Genomic DNA, 18,315 nt, shown 5'->3' with positions numbered 1-18,315 from the left:
AATATGTACTTACTCCATGACTCCTCATCAATGGCATTCTTGTGCATTTCTCCCAGAGAAATGCGAACTAATGTTCACACCAAAACCTGTACACAAATGTTCACGGCAGCTTTGTTCATGACAGCCAAAAACTGCCAACAGCCCAGACGTCCTCCAGCTGGTGAATGATCTGTACCACACACCCATACCATCAAATGCTACCCAACAATGGGAAAAAGCAACACGAAAACCCTACTACCAATATCAGCAACACCGCGGATGGATCTCAAGGACCTCATACTGTGATAAAGTCAATCTTAAAAGGTCATATCCTGAGTGACACCACTCACACAGCATCCTCAAAATGGTGATGATGGAGAATGGCAGTTGTCAAGGGTTAGGAAGGGTGGGGAGGTCGGGCGTTCATATGAAGGACTGTCTTTGTGGTGATGGAATGTTTCTTTATCTTGACTAAAGTGGTGTTCATGCAAATTAACATGTATGATTAAATTGCATAGATCTACACACAAACAAATGCATGCAAATTAATGAAATCTGAACAAAATCCACAGACTGTGCCAACGGCAATATCCTGACTTTGGCACTGTATTAAATTAGATGTTATCATTGGGGTAAATGGGGGTTGAAGACAACATGGGACTTCTCTACTATTTTGCAACTTCCTATGAATATATAATCATTTTCAAAATAAAAAATATTTTAAAAACTTCAGTAATCCTAGATTTCTTCCCTTAATGAAAACGTTTCTTAATTGTCTACAGATCCCACAATCCCAGGGCTATTAACGATTATCTCATTCTAATTCCCCTCCAATCCACTGACACACAGAAGCCAGAGTTAACTTTTCAAATAGCAACCTTTAATCACCCTGGCCTCCTTAAAACCGTTTCTTGTGGTTCTTAGAATAAAATTAAAGCCGTGCTGCGATACAGCCCCTCTCCTACGTCATGCAACGCCATCTGTCTTCGAACAAGCTCTGTTCACACCCACGGAGCCCACCGTCCGGCACGACCCGCTCCTTCGCCAGAGAGCAAAGGCAGACAGCGGGTCTGGAATGTGACCCCCAGCTTCGTCACAAGACGCTGCATTCTGCAGACTCTGATGAGCAACGGAGCTGCTTCCGACAGGGGCAGCTCCAGGCAGCGGGCCCCAGGAGCTGAAAGAATTAACACAGACTCCAGCTCTTCCAAGCACCACCAGGGACGCTTCCTGTGCGCCAGGGCCTTTTCTCTTCAAATCGACCCCCTACGGGAGACACTAAGATCCTATCCACAACCGATCCTCTAAGGCGGGTAAGGAACCCGCCCAGGGCAGAACCAAGGGGCTGTGGCCAACGCCACACTCGCTCTTGACCTCTGTTCAACACCGCCTGACCTCGCGCCCAGAAATGCAACAGACGAACCCTGCAGGTTGCCAGCTCCTGGCTTTCCAGGCTGGAGCTCCACACAGGATCCCGACTTCCTCACGCCTGGGACAGGGAAGTAGGAGCAGGGGCCTAGGTCTAGCACAGGGCACCTCGGAGACAAGCAACAGCAGCGAAGGCGGCGAGGGCGGGCCACCGGCCACTCACCTGCTGCTGGCGCTACGGTCACCTCTGCACAGAGACCAGGGCTTCCGCCACGCTGGTCCGCACTCCCTGGGGAAGCCCCCGCGGAGAGCCCCGCGGGCCCCTCTGCAGGCCCCCCCTAGATAACGCAGCGCCGCCACCATCGCCTGAGCCCCCTCCTCTCCTCTCAGCCTGAACTCCAGTCGGCTCCCGGGCGTGCTCTTTCTGGCTCCGCCCCTCGAGCAGGGACCAATGAGGGTTGCGCCTTTGGCCCACGTGGGAAGGCGCCGGTGGCCAATAGGCGCGCGCAGCGGAGGGCGCAGGGCAGGCCGGCGCCGTAGACGCCGGGGACGGTGGCTCACTGGTTCTCTCCGACGCTGTGAGTAGCGGAGCTAGGCCGCGAGCGGGGCGGGGTCGGCCGGCGGTGGTGGTCACACCTCTGCCCGTCCCTTCTCGCGGTGCTGAGCTGACTGAAAACCTGGCCCGCCGGGTCGCGCGCCACCGATCCTTCCCGCAGAGCGGGAGAAAGTCTGGGCGCGATTTTGGTGAAAACTCTTGGGCGCGTCCAGCGGCTCCCCTTCCCCGCTCGACCTGCCCCCTGCGGGCAGCTGCAGGCCCAAGGCTGGACATGGCCCGGCCCACACCGAACCCAGGGTCCACCCAACAGGGGCGCCCCGGCTGGAGGGAGGCCCCTTGTAGACTTTTCTTTTATGAGGTCACTGGCGGCGGCTCATAATCAGTGACTGATTCTCCTTGTAAATACTCAGTTCTGGGCGGGGCACTGGGGACTGGATGGACAGAGAGCTTGGTCTATAGCGTTCATCAGTCTGTGCCTTTTTCTGAAATCCTGGGCCAACATACAGTTGTAAATTCACCTTGTACAGGTCGGCTCACCTCTGTTTCCTTACCTGTAATGTGCGGGTGATGAGCTACGTAGGCTCTAAGGCACTTTCTTACTAAAAATGTGTGGTTCTCTGTCTCCGTGCTAGTTTAACACCCGTTTTCGGTGCTCGCTGGCAGTTTGGAATCCATAGAGTCCACGCAGCTGCACAGATCATGAATAGGGTAGCGACAGCTCTGGCCGGAAGGGCTTGACTTGCCTGGTCAGGTCGCTAACAAGGTGGCTCTGGGAAGCCAGTTCACCTGTCTAGGACTGTCCACAGATCCTCAGTGAGATGGACCCCCCTCCACACACACACCCAGCAGATGACAGGAGCCTGAGGCTTCTCGGGTCCTGAGCCAAGTGAAGAATTAGATAACCCGCAGCTGTTCACTACCAGGACAGCATATTTTGATTTTTTGGTGAGAACAATGTAGCATGTTGCCTGCTTGTTCCATCACGGTTGGAAAAAAAATGTTGTAAACATTCAACTTTTTGAGATGGTTGTAGATTAACAGTTGTTAACAATAGAAATCCTGTGTATTTTTCACTCTGTCTCCCCATCTTGCCTAACTGGAGTATAATATCATAACCAGGCTCTCGACGCTGGCAGAACCCATTGATTTTACTCAGATTTTCTGAGTTTAGCATTTCTGTGTGCACCATTAGATTACGTGTTGCCACGTATGTAGACTGTGGTGTACATCACCAAGGTCCCAACACAGCAGTTTCATCACTACGAGAGTCCCTCCCCCACCCCTTTGATAAGAACAGCTTCCCCGTGCAGCTTGGCCCCCATCTGCCCCTCTAAAATGTTGTCATTTCAAGAATGTTGCAGAAATGTAATTGTACAGTATATAACTTTCAGAGATTAGCATTTCAGTCAACTAATCCCTTGAGATCCATCCAAATTTTTGCATGTATTCATAGCAATAGTCCATTCCTTTTTATGGAATACATTCCATAATATGAATATACTGCAGGATGTTTAACCATTTGCCCATTGAAATATATTTTGAATTGATTCCATTTTTCAGTTGCTAGAATAATGCTATTATGAGCATTAATGTATAACTGTGTGTGAATGGGTGTTTTGTTTTTCTAGGGTGAGTCCCAAGAATCAAATTGCTGAGTTATATGGTAAGTGCGTTTAATTTTTTAAAAAATACTTTTAAAAAGTATATTTATTTGTCTTTCTTTTTTTAAGTATATTTATTTGTTTGTTTGAAAGGCAGAGTTACACAGAGAGAGGGAGAGACAGAGAAGAGAGAGATCTTCCATCTGCTGGCTCACTGCAAAAAGCCAAGTTGGCCAGGGCTTGGCCAGATAAAAGCCATAAGCCTGGAACTCCATCTAGGTCTTCCATGTGGATGGCAAGGGCCCAAGCACTGGAACCATGTTCCGCTGCTTCCTCAGGCACATTAATAGGGAGTCAGGGGCCCAGCGCTGTGGCGCAGTAGGTTAATCCTCTGCCTGTGGCACCTATTCTAATCCCAGCTGTTCCTCTTCCAATCCAGTTCTCTACTATGGCCTGGGAAAGCAGTGGAAGATGGTTCAAGTCCTTGGGCCCCTACACCTGTGTGGGAGACCCAGAGGAAGCTCCTGGCTCCTGGCTTCAGATCAGCTCAGTTCAGCTCAGCTCCAGCCGTTGTGGTCATTTGGGGAGTGAACTAGTGGATGGAAGACCTTTCTGTCTCTCCCTCTCACTGTAAATAATTAAAATCTTAAAAAAATAAAATAGGGAGCTGGATTGGAACTGAAGCAGCGATGACTCAAACCAGGGCTCATACGGGATGTGGCTTAACCACCTTCTGAGCCAGAACACAGTATATATTTAGTTTGTAAGAAACTGCCTGACTTTTCCACAGTGGCTGTACCATTTTATACTCCCACCAGCAATGTTTGAAGTACTTTTCATTGTCAACAGCATCAAGGTGGTGTCACTATTTCTTGTTTTAACCATTCTGGTAGGTATAAAGTAGACATCATTGGTTTTTAGCTTACACAGGATACAGTTGATCTGATACTAGATTGAATACATAATTACATACTTTAGGGGCTGTGATCAGACTTTTGTCATGATTTTTAAGAATTATCAAGTGACTTTGAGCATGTGTTTCCTTGCTTAGCAAGGGGGAAATGACTCAGAGTACACATGCTCTCTTTGTACAAATTGCTCTGCTTGACTCCCCCTCTGTCGCTCCCCCTCTTTGTGGAGGAATGACACAGGACCCTGCGCTGTTCTTTTGTCTGCTCGGCCCTTCCCGGGTTGGCTGCTGGTTCTTCCCGGGTTGGCTACCGTCCTTCCACCTCCGTGGAAGGGCGGTTCCCCCTGCCACTTTCCCCACTTCCGCGGGGGAGCAGCACACCGCCAGCCGGCTCTCTCGAGGGCTGCTCAGATGTTCCTCAGGTGTTCCTCTTAGATGTTCCTGGTGCATGTTGTCTCTCTCCTCCTTTATAGTCCTCTTCCACCAATCCCAACTCTGCTACCCACACGCCGAGTATGCTGCTCTCCTCCAATCAGGAGCAGGATCAGCTCCTGCAGGTTACTGGTCGAACTGGAGGCAGCTGTGTAGAAGCTGTTTACTCCTCTCTCAGCGCCATATTGTGGGAGAGCAGATGCATAGAATAAGTCTTAATTCCAGTAATTTAGTCTAGTCTGAGTTGCTCCCCACACCCCTCCAAGGTTAGACTGTACGGTAGCTTGTGTCAAATAATTTCAAATCAAAATCTTACCTGGCATTCATACACCTTGTCAGGTCTGTGGCTAGAGACATTCATATTTCTGATACACCCTTCCCACTTCAGGTTCACTGTCTTCCAGGGAAGTCCAGAACCTATGAGAAGTTAGTTCAGTGAGTGCCGTGTGATGTTTGAGGGGAGCAACCGAGACTAGACTAAATTACTGGAACTAAGACTAATTCTATGCATCTGATCTCCCATCATATGGCGCTGAGAGAGAGTAAACTACTTCTACACAGCTGCCTCACCAATTCAACTGATAAGCTGCAGGAGCTGATCCTGCTCCTGATTGGAGGAGAGCAGCATGCTCAGCACGTTGGGAGAGAATACCAGGAGAGTTGGGATTGGTGGAAGAGGACTATAAAGGAGGAGAAAGACAACATGCACCAGGAACATCTGAGCAACCCCTGAGAGAGCCGGCCGGCGGTGTGCCGCTCCTCCACGGAAGCGGGGAAAACGGTGGGGGGGCGGAGGTGGGGGCGGAGGGGGGGCCGGCAGCAAACCCGGGATGGTGTCATTCCTCCACGAGTGGGGGAGCGGCAGCAAACCCAGGAACGGCCGGGCAAAAAGAACAGCTCAGGGTCTGGTGTCGTTCCTCCACAAGTGGGGGAGCAACAGTGTTGATCTAATTAACTGCTCCTAAGGCCTTTGCTTCCAATTTCTAGTGGACTTTTCTGTTGGTCTGTCCTTAGGGATGGCACATACCTTGGGAATTGAATTAGAATCAGTAATTGATGATTTATAGTGGAATAGTTTAGTAATGAGGGAAAAACCTCCCCTATTGTGATTGCTTTACACTCCTCTGCCCACAATGTATGGCCTCAAAAACTGTGTTTTTTGTTTTTTGTTTTTTTTTGACCGCCAAGTTAACTGTCACTTTGAGTAGCCTAACTAATTATATTGAATATGTAAAATCAAAACTTATACTTTATTGACATTTTTTTCACTCACCTTTTTTTAATTAAAAAGAACAGATTTCATGTAGTTAATAGATAAAGTTCTAAAGAATATAATGATGGGACTGGTGCTGTGACATAGTGGGTAAAGCCACCACCTGTGGCACCAGCATCCCTTATGGGCATAGGTTCAAGTCCTGGCTGCTCCCCTTCCAATCCAGCTCCCTGCTAATGATCCTGGGGAAGGACTGGAAAATGGCCCAAGTACTTGGGCCCCTGAACCCACATGGGAGACTGGTATGAAGCTCCTGGCTCCTGGTTTCTGTCTGGCCCAGCCCCGGCTATTGTGGCCATTTGAGGAGTGAACCAGCAGATGGAAGATTTCTGTGTGTGGGTGTGGGTGTGTGTGTGTGTGTAACTCTGATTTTCAAATCTTTTTAAAAATAATACAATGGTAAGAACTTCTACTTTAAAAATTACTGTTGTTATGCAATCCTAAAACTCTAGATCAAATCTACAGAAAAAACACTTTGTAAATATCCTATTTTGAGTAACACATTAGCAATCTGGCCTCCTCTAAGTTATAAACACAATTGCAACTTTTAGAAACACTGTTACACACTCATGGCTATAGGCCAAGTTCTGATTGGAATGTTTGCTTTGGTTTTTGTTTTCATAATTTGAATTCCTGGGTTATTTATGGCAGCAGCAATTTAGTAGTGGCTGTTTCCTAACTGCTTTTAACCAGCTTCTTTTAATTTGCCAGAGCAAATCCAACAACTCACCACTAGAGGTCTCCTCATTCCCAGTGGTGGTGCTTGGACTCAAGCAAAGAAAACAAGAATTCCCAAAATTGCTTGGCTAAGTTGCTGTTCTCTGTAACTCTGCCTTTCAAATAAATAAATAAATATTAAAACAAAAAAGAAAATGTAAAAGTAGCCTAATATTTTTAAACCTTTATTACCAAATATAAATTTAATTTTATCTATAATTCATTTCAAATGTAATATCTAGTTCTTTTATAGATCACAGCTGAAATACATTTGGCCTTCTCTTTAAGCCAAAAGATAGGCCAAAATTAAATGAAATTATTTCATCTTCAAAGACCACCACAATTTACTTGCTGAATAAGCTCCTCTGATTCACCTTTCTCCGTGGAAATGTGTCAACTGTTGAAGACTATTAACAAATATTTATTAAGTTTTACATTATGTTGAAACAAATGGAAATGAATAAAATGTTTCCTTGCTTCCTTTTGCTCTACATACTTTTTGGCTTTCCAATGGGAAACTCTTGTATGTTTGTTTGTTTGTTTTAAGATTTATTTATTTGAGGGGCCAGCGCTGTGACGCAGTGGGTTAATGCCCTGGCCTGAAGTGCCAGCATCCTATATGGGCGCCGGTTCTAGTCCTGGCTGCTCCTCTTCCGATGCGGCTCTCTGCTATGGCCTGTGAAAGCAGTAGAAGATGGCCCAAGTCCTTGGGCCCCTGCACCCGTGTGGGAGACCCGGAAGAAGCTCCTGGTTCCTGGCTTTGGATCAGCGAGCTCTGGCCACTGCGATCATCTGGGGAGTGAACCAGCAGATGGAAGACCTCTCTCTCTCTCTCTCTCTCTGCCTCTCTTCTCTCTATGTAATTCTGACTTTCAAATAAATAAATAAAATCTTTAAAAAATATTTATTTATTTGAAAGACAGAGTTACAGAGAGAGGTAGAGCCAGATAGAGAGGTCTTCCATTTGCTGGTTCACTCCCCAGATGATTGCAGTGGCCAGACCTGAGCTGAACCAAAGCCAGGAGCCAGGAGCTTCCTCTGGGTCTCCCATGTTGGTGCAGAGGCCCAAGGCCTTGGGCCATCTTATACTGCTTTCCCAGGCTATATCAGAGAGCTGGATCGGAAATGGAGCAGCCAGGACTAGAACTGGTACCCATATGGGATGCTGGCACGCAGGCTAGGGCTTTAACCCACTGCACCACAGTGCTGGGCCCCCACAATGGGAAACTCTTAATCATTGCCTCAAAAGAGCCCTCTACTATGAAGCCTTCCCCGTACTCCCTTCTTTGATCTCATGTGGCCTTTGTTCTGACCTCTATTAAGACACCATGTGGCATTCATTCATTTCCATGTCATCTGTTGTCTTCACTATTCAGTACATTCTGTGAGGTCAGCAATCATATTTTTCTAAGTGTCTCTTTCTCATGTTGTGCCTGTTTGTGTGCGTGTGTGTGTGTGTTATTTCTTTTCAACTAAGTACATTATTTAATACATGGACACGTATTAAGTGAATCAGTGCAGAGTAAATGGCCATGGCATTTGAGTAGGGTCTTGAAGTTGGGGAAGGTTTCTACAGAGAGGGTTGGTGGGGATGGAGCGGCAAATTGAGGTAACGGCCTGAATAGCAGCTAAGAAGGTCCAGACTGATAAATGAGTTTGGCAACCAGTGCAGTGTTAGGGGTAGGCACAGTTTCAGAGAGCTTAACAAGAAACTGGAAGGGTTGAGAGAGTGAGAGGAGGTAGCAGGGGGAGAGATTTCCCGCAATGAAAACAGAATGCTGGTGGAAAAGGGATAAAGGAGGGTGTAGGTGACCCCCTGGGTCCTGTCCTCGAGTGTCACCCTCACTGTTACCCCTGGGTCCTGTCCTCGAGTGTCACCCTCACTGTGACCCCCTGGGTCCTGTCCTCGAGTGTCACCCTCACTGTGACCCCCTGGGTCCTGTCCTCGAGTGTCACCCTCACTGTGACCCCCTGGGTCCTGTCCTCGAGTGTCACCCTCACTGTCACCCCCTGGGTCCTGTCCTCGAGTGTCACCCTCACTGTTACCCCTGGGTCCTGTCCTCGAGTGTCACCCTCACTGTTACCCCTGGGTCCTGTCCTCAAGCGTCACCCCTCACTGTTACCCCTGGGTCCTGTCCTCAAGCGTCACCCCTCACTGTTACCCCCTGGGTCCTGTCCTCGAGTGTCACCCTCACTGTTACCCCTGGGTCCTGTCCTCGAGTGTCACCCCTCACTGTGACCCCCTGGGTCCTGTCCTTGAGTGTCACCCTCACTGTGACCCCCTGGGTCCTGTCCTCGAGTGTCACCCTCACTGTGACCCCCTGGGTCCTGTCCTCGAGTGTCACCCTCACTGTTACTCCCTGGGTCCTGTCCTCAAGTGTCACCCTCACTGTTACCCCTGGGTCCTGTCCTCGAGTGTCACCCTCACTGTGACCCCCTGGGTCCTGTCCTCGAGTGTCACCCTCACTGTTACCCCTGGGTCCTGTCCTCGAGTGTCACCCTCTCTGTGACCCCCTGGGTCCTGTCCTCGAGTTTCACCCTCACTGTCACCCCCTGGGTCCTGTCCTCGAGTGTCACCCTCACTGTTACCCCTGGGTCCTGTCCTCAAGCGTCACCCCTCACTGTGACCCCCTGGGTCCTGTCCTCGAGTGTCACCCCTCACTGTTACCCCTGGGTCCTGTCCTCGAGTGTCACCCTCACTGTTACCCCCTGGGTCCTGTCCTCGAGCGTCACCCCTCACTGTCACCCCCTGGGTCCTGTCCTCGAGCGTCACCCTCACTGTGACCCCCTGGGTCCTGTCCTCGAGTGTCACCCTCACTGTTCCACAGCCTAACTCAGTTTGTTCCTCAGCTCCAGAGCAGTCCCCTTGCAGGTGTCTTTCTAGCCCTTTCCTCCTCCTCCTCCTTCTTGAGCTTGAACCACCCAGTGATTGAGAAATGGGCCCTGGACTGTGGGACAGAGAATTGGAGTGTTTCAGCACTCCACCAATTAGCTGCGAAACATTGAGCAAGTCCCTTCAAACACATGTGTGTGTTAATACCCACCTTGTTCCAGGAAGGATTTAGGGTGTCAGCAAGTTACTTAATACCAGAGCTTCGGTTTCCTCATCGCTAAAAGGGAGATTTGGCCCCAGTGATCTAAATTCCTCCCAGTGCTAACATTTTATGACTCTGATTCCAAGGATTTGTTGGTCACCTCCACTTAGAAGTCCTGCCAATATCTTACTGAGAATATGAAAAGCTGGCAGAAAGTAAAACTAAACCCACAACTTTGATGTTGATTTTTCCTGTTACAGCATCACTATCCTAACAGTGACCCCAAAACAAAACTTGATGTCATTGTCAACTCCTCTGGTCCCTGCCCCAGACATCTCAGTCATGGGAAATGTACCCCAGCAATGTCATTCCTCTCCTTTCCTAACTAGCCCCTTACCTTTGGCCACATGAGATTGAAGCCCTCACTGCTGTCTCTCCCATCCTATTAACTCTCAATCTTGCCGCCGCTGAGTAAATTTCCTTCTGATTTTTTTTTTAAAAAGATTTAATTATTTTTATCTAAAAAGGAGAGTTAGAGAGAGGGAGAGACAGAGAGAGCGTTCATCCTTTGGTTCACTCCCCAAATGGCTTTAATGGCCTAGGCTAGGCCAGGCCAAAGCCAAGAGCTTCCTCTGGGTCTCCCATGTGAATAGCAGGGGTCCAAATACTTGGGGCTTCTTCCTCTGCTTTCCCAGGGGCATTAGCAGGAAGCTGGATAGGAAATGGAGCAGCTAGGACTGGAACTCTGGCACTCCTATGAGGTGCTGGCATCATCACAGGTATTGCCACACCACCAGCCCCTGCTAATTTTCCTAAAGCACAGCTCTAACAATACCAGTGCTGCGTGCTGTTACCTTAGTGACTCCCAGATGCCTGCAGAATGCACACCAAATGCCCTCCCCGGCCTGGCAGCATGGTGCCTGTTCTCATGACCCCCACGCTAACCAACCTGAACAGCAACCTGCTGTAAATGATCCTGCCTCAGCTCATTACCCGGCATAAAGTTTCCTGGTACCTGTGTCTCTTGAAATCCTGTCTTTATGGCAGCTCTTTTGAAATCCTCTCTTCCTTATTTTAACTCCCTGATTTGGTTGTCATTTATTTGAACTACGCAGTGACTTGTTGTGGGCCACTGTGCCTGCGTATTAACCTGGCAGCTCCTCAGGGGGCAGATGCCAGGTTTCATTTATGTTTCCCCCCACACACACACCTGGCACACTCCTGGAGAAACACTAATTGGAATAAATCGGATTGAGACCTAGATCAAAACTCACTGTCTCAACCCAGGTTATAGATTTCTACAGCTGGGAATCATCTGAGCAAATCATCACCTTCTACATGTAAGAAAACCCAGGGTCAGAGAGGTGAAGCCACTTGGCCCCCCCCTCCCGCCCAAGTGCTCTGTTAGTACTACTCTGGTGACACCCTTGCAGCCTTGTCACGGATCCATTTTCACGCGTCCTTCCTCTTCCTGGGTGTAAGCATCTTAACCTCAACACGTTAGGCAACTTTAGTTTGTCATTTTGACGCTACTAGTGTAGACTGGGGATAGAGCTGGCTGGTTTCATCTCACTTGTAGTGCCACTGCCTGCATGAACACTAGGTGGCCACACTGCGGACACAACTCCAGTTGAGGTTTAAACAATGGAACTCAGTGTTAACCCTGGAAAGAATCTTAGACACCATCCAGTCCAGCCGCTTGTTGGCAGCAAAAGCCCCTACCCCCGAGAAGCAGAGACGGGAGCGCCTCGGTAATTGCGGAGTAGCCAGTGCGTCGTCAGCTTTGCTGGCACAGAAGTATTGACCATGAGGTTATGAAGTGAGTAGGCAGGGACTCTGACTGGCCGTCAGTGATCTAATGTGAGTTCTGTTTTGCATATCTAGATCAAATGATGCTGTTGCAAAAAATCCCCCAGCAACTGTGCAGCTTAAAGAAATGCCCATGGTCATGTGATTCCAGATACTTCTGGGGCTGGTTGAATGCAGTATTTAATAAGTAAGTTACTCTAAAGTGAAGAAAGGTGGGTTTGTTACAGCTAAGGAGTTCCCAGTAGCTTTCTCTAATTCTTCTTTTTTTTTAATCAAATAGTTTTTGAACAATGTGTGTAGTAAGACCCGAATTTTGTGTACAGACAAAACATACACGTGAACATAGTGGGGAAAAAGACCAGAAAAAAATAGATTACGAAATAACTGTGGTTGTAGGATTTCACTGTTTTTTCTTATTTGTCCTTTGGATGTCTTTAGTTGTCAAAAATGAGTACATATTACTTTTGTAATCAGGAAAATGTAATAAATGTCATTTAAAAATATTCTTTGGCTTCTTAAGATATCCTTTTGAATGATATCAAGGGAACTTAAGTTGTTAAAACATCAGTAGGTAACATGCTTAGAAGTGTTTTGAAACTGATCTTCTCGTTTAATATATTATTATGATCACTAACTAGAGAAAAAGGCACATGTAGAAAGTAATAAATATCACTGCTGAGATTAATTTGGAAATGGTTTCAGAACATTGCCTTCTTTATCCCTTTATCATTTATACCAGTGCCAACCCAGTGTTATCATTCATTTAATACGTAGTGCTGAGTGTCTCTGGTATCAGACTCTGTGTTACACATGAATGAGTGAAGGCTCATATGTGCCTGAAAAACTCGTGTAAAAAATAATATGCCTTGACAGAGTTCAGTTGGAAACACAAAAGCAAAAAATGAGCACATAGAGCTGCAGAATGGGGTTTGGTTTTGATATACTTACCTCCCTCCTCAGTTGTTTGAAATGAAAAGTTGTTGCTGTTTTGTGTTCATATTGGAATCTGAGACACCAGTGATTATAGTTGAAGTGAGCTTCATTTGTTCTCTACAGAGTGGATCATGACCGCATCAAGGATGTCGGCCCCAACAGGGCTGCGTCTGAGTGGCTGCTGCGCTGTGGGGCCACCGTGCGCTACCACGGCCAGGAGAGGTGGCAGAAGGACTACAACAACCTCCCAACAGGCCCTCTGGACAAATACAAGATTCAAGCCATCGATGCCACTGACTCCTGCATCATGAACATTGGATTTGATCACCTGGGTAACTACCCTGTCATTTTGCTCATAGTTCCTAGCGAGTTCTTGTGACTATTACAGTCACAGGCAGGTGCTTTTAGCCCAGGTCAGTATAATGAAGGTTGTTCTTCCCGGATTATTTTCAAGTTAAGAAGAGGTTACAAACACCTTTTCCCCACCCAGCTAAGCTTGTTTCTGGATGCCTTTATGTTGTGGTTTATTCACTTAAAATGCAAGCCTAAACTATCTTTGTCCAAGATCCCACCACTGAGAGGCCCTCAGTAATTGTATCCAGTTATTCCCCTGCTTGTGTGGGCGTTTCTTTCTCCAGTGCAGGGCTTGTGCCTGCCCAGCGGCCCTGTGCTCAGCACTACCTGCACAGTGAACACGTCGTTCGGCTCAGAGGGTGAGCAGTCATCCCAGTATTCATGGGACTGGGACGCTTCCAGAATTGAGGACTTCACCCCTGGACCCAGGACAGTCCTGGGCAGACTGAAGCAGTCTTCTTACTGATAAATTAGATTCTTAAACGGTGCTTTCTCTCCCTGCAGAGGGCCTAGAGCATGTTGAAAAAATCCGGCTGTGCAAGTGTCATTATATCGAGGATGACTGTTTGAAGAGGCTTAGTCAACTTGAAAAATTACAGAAAAGCTTATTGGAAATGGAGATAATTTCCTGTGGGAATGTCACAGACAAAGGCATCATTGCTTTGTGTCATTTAAGGTAGGTGGTCAAGGCCAAAATGCAACCTTGACAATGATATTAAGGCGAGTGAATAATCAAAATTTAAAATAGTTGAGAGATGGTGTCTTCTTTTAGGTTTTGAAAAATATAATTTAAGAAAATAATTTCAGTTTTACTTGTAACACTTTAAAAGTTAAAATGATCAACTTTAATATATTAAGATTTTAAAGCCTAAAGAGGGTTTTTTTTTTTTAATTAAATCTATATACAGCACCTAGAATCATGCCTGCCACCATAAGCCCTCAATAAGCATTAGCTGTTACGTTTCCTCTCCATCTTTTAAAGTCATTTTCCTCATGTTTTTGGTATTTCCTGACATCTGTTAGCAGTAACTGGACAATTGTTTGAGGTGAAAAAGAACCTTGAGATATTCACCAGCCTCTGGAGCCTTTGACACTGCCCGACGCTGTAAGAGGTTTCATTAGTAGGCATCTCCCGGTTAGGAAAGCTGCCATGCATCCCTTGTGCTGCCAGCCAGACCTGTGCCACAGCCGAGAGAGAGCATGTTACTCAGCTCCAAATGTGAAAGCAGATTTCCAACAAGGAACGTTTAATTCTAAAATTGCAGGAATCTGAGTCTTATCAGAATGATGAAGAATACACTTGTTTAATCAAATCCCATTGTTCAAATTCTGACTCCAGTTAATATGGGTCTGGTCTAATGTAATGAAAGGATCTGCCAATAACCTGAGCATCACAGGAAGCCTAAGAATTTTAAACATTAAGATCAAAAGTACAAGATTGTTCATCTCTTACATTAATTGAGGCTTCTGAGCTTCATCTTCCAGTAGAAATGAGTAATTTTAAGGCCTTTCCCACGTTTTTTCCTCTTTTTGGGTTGATTCACTTAATTCACATGTAAAGGACATCTATGGCATCCCATAAATATATGCGCACATGAGAGTACTTCAAAAAGTTCAGGGAAAATGGAATTAGAAGATGTTTATTTTGGTGCAAAATATTTCTGGAAATGCATACATATGAAGGGTCTTCAAAAAGTTCATGAATATGTATAATATAAAAAAACTATATGTGGTTTTCAAACTTTTTTTTACTCTAAGACCACTGTTCTAAAAGACTTTCTGAAGGTATAGGGCGGTAACACATTATCTGATTTTTCCTGAAAGTAATGACTTTATTTTAATTCTATGAAAGTCAAGGCCACATTGACCTTTTTTTCCTTCCATTTTTATAGAAACCTCAAGTATTTGCTGTTAAGTGATCTTCCCGGAGTCAGAGAAAAAGAAAATCTTGTTCAAGCCTTTAAGACCGCACTGCCTTCTCTGCAACTAGAATTGCACTTGAAGTAAAACAGTAGTGACCAATAAGTGTCTTATTTTAGTATAAAGGAGCATTTCAAATCGTTGGTCCTAAACAACAACAGATATTATATGATCATTCACAGAAGGATGAAGAAGTCTTATCATGGCATTGTAGAAATGGAGAGTCTACGTAGTAGGAAATTGTTGGATGTGACTCACTAAAGCTACTCTGTTGAAAGTGAGACTTGAATACAATAAACCATGTTAATAAAGATGCAAATTAGGTAGCATTTAAGTTGTAAGATTCAGTATTTAATACAAATACCCATATAAATATCTTCTCATGTAGACAGATTCATCAAAGTGATCAGGGAGCATAACATGGATATCTATTTATTATAACTAATTTGTATTATATTTAACTTTAAAATTGTTGAAGCATGTTATTATAAGTGCACAATCATGATGAACTAAAACCCAAATTACAGATTAATGAAGTGAAATATGCAAAGTAGCTGAAGGTTGTTGAGGCCTCCATGTATGTGGCTTCCCGGTCTGCATGCTTTTCTCATGATCCTGCATCTCTGTGTTCTTAATAGCATATCAACTTGATCAGATTAAATGCTTTCTAACCTATGTTGTAAGCTTAGGTTAGTTTTTTTTATGAAAATTGGACAGAGATACTTGTCTTAATTCATATAGTGCTGCTGATGGCAACAGAACAGAGGAAATACTGTTAAAGACCAGCAGGCTAAGCTTTTCTCTTAAAAAATAATTTCATAATAAACACCATAATGCAATTTTCAAGCAGAAAGATGAATTTTAGTTGTTTTGGAAACCAACTTATGTAAATAATACATAGCATAAATTATATATACTGTTTACTAATATAATTGCCACTATCAGTGAAATCCACTGGAAAACAGAGAATAGAAAGGATGGAGAATGGTGTCATGTGATACAGTGTGATTCCATGCTGAAGAAAAGGATTATAGACACGGTTAAACTGAGCATGAGCTGACTGGACGCGCCAGAGAAAACAGCTCTCTTTGTCGAGGGGTTCACTGCCATGTGCTGACAGAACTGATTCGCCATGATTTGTGCACAGCTGCATTTCGATTCTGAATGATTTTCTGTGAAACTACTGGGTGAACTGGGCAGTTATAGTCATCTGCCTCTGTCAAAAAAAAAAGACAAAAATGTTAACTCTTTGTAGAGTCTGGGTGTTCTTCCCTGTCATTGGAATCAAGGTGGCATAGCCGGAACTGAATAACACAGGGACTATTCCTTAACCCACTCCTAGGTCTATGCAAGAAGCTACAGGAATTAGGAAGCCTTAGGATGTCATTAAACTGGTTGGGTAACCAAAATTATTGGACAGATACCAGTATGTAGTGGATTGCTCAGCAATGAGTGAGTAGGTCAGGTGCTGTCATGAAGAAAAGGAGCACAGAAAGAAAATTAGGGTGCAGAAGAAATGTTCTGAAGGTACAATAAAATACAGCTTTGAAACCATGGCTGGGAACTACGAGGAAACAGTGGCAGCATACACAGAAGAAACAGTACTGAGCTGTAAGAAACAGACATGGAGCTGCATGTTGCCCTGTGTCCATGGAACAAGGATGAAAAAGCTTATGGGTTAGGAGCAGTTGGCCAAATCAAAGCTACTTACATGTCATCAACTTCAGTCTTACGGTACAAGGCTAGGAATCCTCCTTTTAAACTAACTTCTTATTTGTAATATATTACTTGTTAGGTAAGATATACATACACATGTGTGTGTACATGTGTGTGTGCACATAAAAATGTAAAAAGATGTTTCAGGGAAAACATCAATTTACAAGCTAACAACTTTCATGACTCGAGTTAAAAGCTCAGAAGCAGGTCCTTCCAAAACCCTGATCAGTATATACAGTTCTCCCTGTAGATCTATCTACAAGGGTGAGGCTGAGCTGGAGAAAATGAAGTGGTATTAATTTTCAGGCTGACAGGTTCAGTTCCTGCAAAGCCTGTAGGACTTGTTCTACTCTTTGACCACCTTGGGCAGCTGCCAAGCTTCATGCATTGTTTGCGAAGAGAAACGGGTCAGCAAGAACATATGGATTCCAGTAAGTCCATCCGTCTGCAGACTGACCAAGAGGCAGTCTTCACTGAAGGGAAAGGCAAAAGTCTGGTAGCAGCACATCAGCATAGCTTTAAAACTTTCAGCAATGAACTATGAAGTCTTTATGATAATCCATGTGATTTTAAATACTTTGAACTTAAATATCCTCAAAGATTGTTTTAAAATATCAAAATCAAGAGAGAGAACAAACAGGAAATGGAATTTTAAACATTTTGATTTTAGGAACTAAAACTATCCCTAAATATGATGTTGAGACAATTTGAAAGGGGGGTGCGATCAGACTCAAGGCACCAGAGCGCTGCAGACACACATACGGGCATTCTGTAACCCATTTTTCCCCTGGGGCATGTGGTCTAACTGAAACAGAAATATTTGACATCATCTAATTTTGCCAGTAGTATAGGCGGTAGATACAGTTTATACTCCATCCATAAACTTGACTGCCTAGATAAACAAAGACAAAAGTACAATTCCAAACAAGTCTTTCCCTTCTGGACACCACAGTCAGGCATGGAAGACTGGGTCTGGAATCTCCCTTCATCCCTTGCCAAGAGGCCTCCCAGTTATTGGCTTGTGTTTTCTCCTGGTGTGTTCCCAACATTGTAATTGTTTTCAATCAAATGTGTAACATTTCTTTTCAAATAACGGATCCATTCCGATGGCATCAATCCCCTAGCTCCTTAAATATTTGGGAAGCGGTAGTCCAGTTTCTTCGTATTACAGTAGTACTTCTTCTTATCCAGAGCCGGAAGGATGCTGCTGCTCGTGAGCTGGGGTAAGTACTGCAGCTGGAAATACAAAACAGTTTTTACTAACTTTAAATCAAACAGTTGAATCCTTTAGGACTTAAAAGCAATACGCCAGCCGGTGCCGCGGCTCACTAGGCTAATCCTCCGCCTTGCAGCGCCGGCACACCGGGTTCTAGTCCCGGTCAGGGCGCTGGATTCTGTCCCGGTTGCCCCTCTTCCAGGCCAGCTCTCTGCTGTGGCCAGGGAGTGCAGAGGAGGATGGCCCAGGTGCTTGGGCCCTGCACCCCATGGGAGACCAGGAGAAGCACCTGGCTCCTGCCATCGGATCAGCGCGGTGCGCCGGCCGTGGCGGCCATTGGAGGGTGAACCAGAGGCAAAAGGAAGACCTTTCTCTCTGTCTCTCTCTCACTGTCCACTCTGCCTGTCAAAAATAAATAAATAAATAAATAAATAAATAAATAAATAAAATTAAAAAAAAGCAATACTCCAACTAGTGAGGTTCCCCTCCCCAGTTC

General features: G+C 45.5%; 3 protein-coding genes across 16 annotated transcripts in view; 1 reads left to right on the top strand and 2 right to left on the bottom strand.

Moving 5' to 3' along the window:
* The window catches only part of L2HGDH (L-2-hydroxyglutarate dehydrogenase), a 56,411-nt gene extending 54,501 nt beyond the window's left edge, over nucleotides 1-1,910 (bottom strand). Inside the window, exon 1 of one of the 4 annotated variants that reach the window (XM_002718232.5) lies at nucleotides 1,571-1,910. In XM_002718232.5, coding sequence (XP_002718278.2) covers nucleotides 1,571-1,710 — 140 coding nt within the window. In that variant the 5' untranslated portion in view covers nucleotides 1,711-1,910. The remainder of the gene's footprint in view (nucleotides 1-1,570) is intronic. The other 3 variants (XM_070053676.1, XM_070053677.1, XM_070053679.1) reach the window with 3 other exon arrangements.
* DMAC2L (distal membrane arm assembly component 2 like) lies at nucleotides 1,154-15,740 on the top strand. 6 transcript variants are annotated; one of them, XM_008269635.4, is made up of 6 exons: nucleotides 1,154-1,292; nucleotides 3,532-3,566; nucleotides 11,756-11,867; nucleotides 12,737-12,945; nucleotides 13,472-13,643; nucleotides 14,860-15,740. In XM_008269635.4, exons 3-6 carry the CDS (start codon nucleotides 11,761-11,763, stop codon nucleotides 14,972-14,974), a joined length of 603 nt encoding a protein of 200 aa, XP_008267857.1. In that variant the 5' UTR covers nucleotides 1,154-1,292; nucleotides 3,532-3,566; nucleotides 11,756-11,760; the 3' UTR covers nucleotides 14,975-15,740. The 6 variants fall into 6 exon arrangements, with proteins under 6 accessions (XP_008267857.1, XP_008267858.1, XP_069909787.1 ...); XM_008269636.4 differs by lacking the exon at nucleotides 1,154-1,292 and adding an exon at nucleotides 1,807-1,925; XM_070053686.1 differs by lacking the exon at nucleotides 1,154-1,292 and adding an exon at nucleotides 1,873-1,925 and having other exon boundaries at nucleotides 3,532-3,604; nucleotides 11,642-11,867; nucleotides 14,860-15,216.
* CDKL1 (cyclin dependent kinase like 1) overlaps nucleotides 14,853-18,315 on the bottom strand; it is a 67,938-nt gene continuing 64,475 nt past the window's right edge. For 3 of the 6 annotated variants that reach the window (XM_051822825.2, XM_070053683.1, XM_070053680.1), the window contains exon 10: nucleotides 14,853-17,839. In XM_051822825.2, the coding sequence (XP_051678785.1) occupies nucleotides 17,732-17,839 (108 nt within the window). In that variant the 3' untranslated portion in view covers nucleotides 14,853-17,731. The remainder of the gene's footprint in view (nucleotides 17,840-18,315) is intronic. The other 3 variants (XM_051822827.2, XM_070053681.1, XM_070053682.1) reach the window with 1 other exon arrangement.

Source organism: Oryctolagus cuniculus, chromosome 12, assembly GCF_964237555.1.
Source record: "Oryctolagus cuniculus chromosome 12, mOryCun1.1, whole genome shotgun sequence".
In the NCBI taxonomy this organism is placed as follows: Eukaryota; Metazoa; Chordata; class Mammalia; order Lagomorpha; family Leporidae; genus Oryctolagus; species Oryctolagus cuniculus.
Note: the sequence above shows the minus strand (reverse complement) of the source record. Positions and strands in the feature narration are given on the sequence as shown.

What these genes read in the sequence shown, in the direction of transcription:
- DMAC2L (XM_008269635.4), top strand. Translation starts at nt 11,761, where the DNA reads ATGATGCTGTTGCAAAAAATCCCCCAGCAACTGTGCAGCTTAAAGAAA. An exon ending in TTGAATGCAGTATTTAATAA is followed by an intron (nt 11,868 to 12,736) that starts GTAAGTTACTCT and finishes TGTTCTCTACAG; the next exon opens with AGTGGATCATGACCGCATCA. An exon ending in CATTGGATTTGATCACCTGG is followed by an intron (nt 12,946 to 13,471) that starts GTAACTACCCTG and finishes CTCTCCCTGCAG; the next exon opens with AGGGCCTAGAGCATGTTGAA.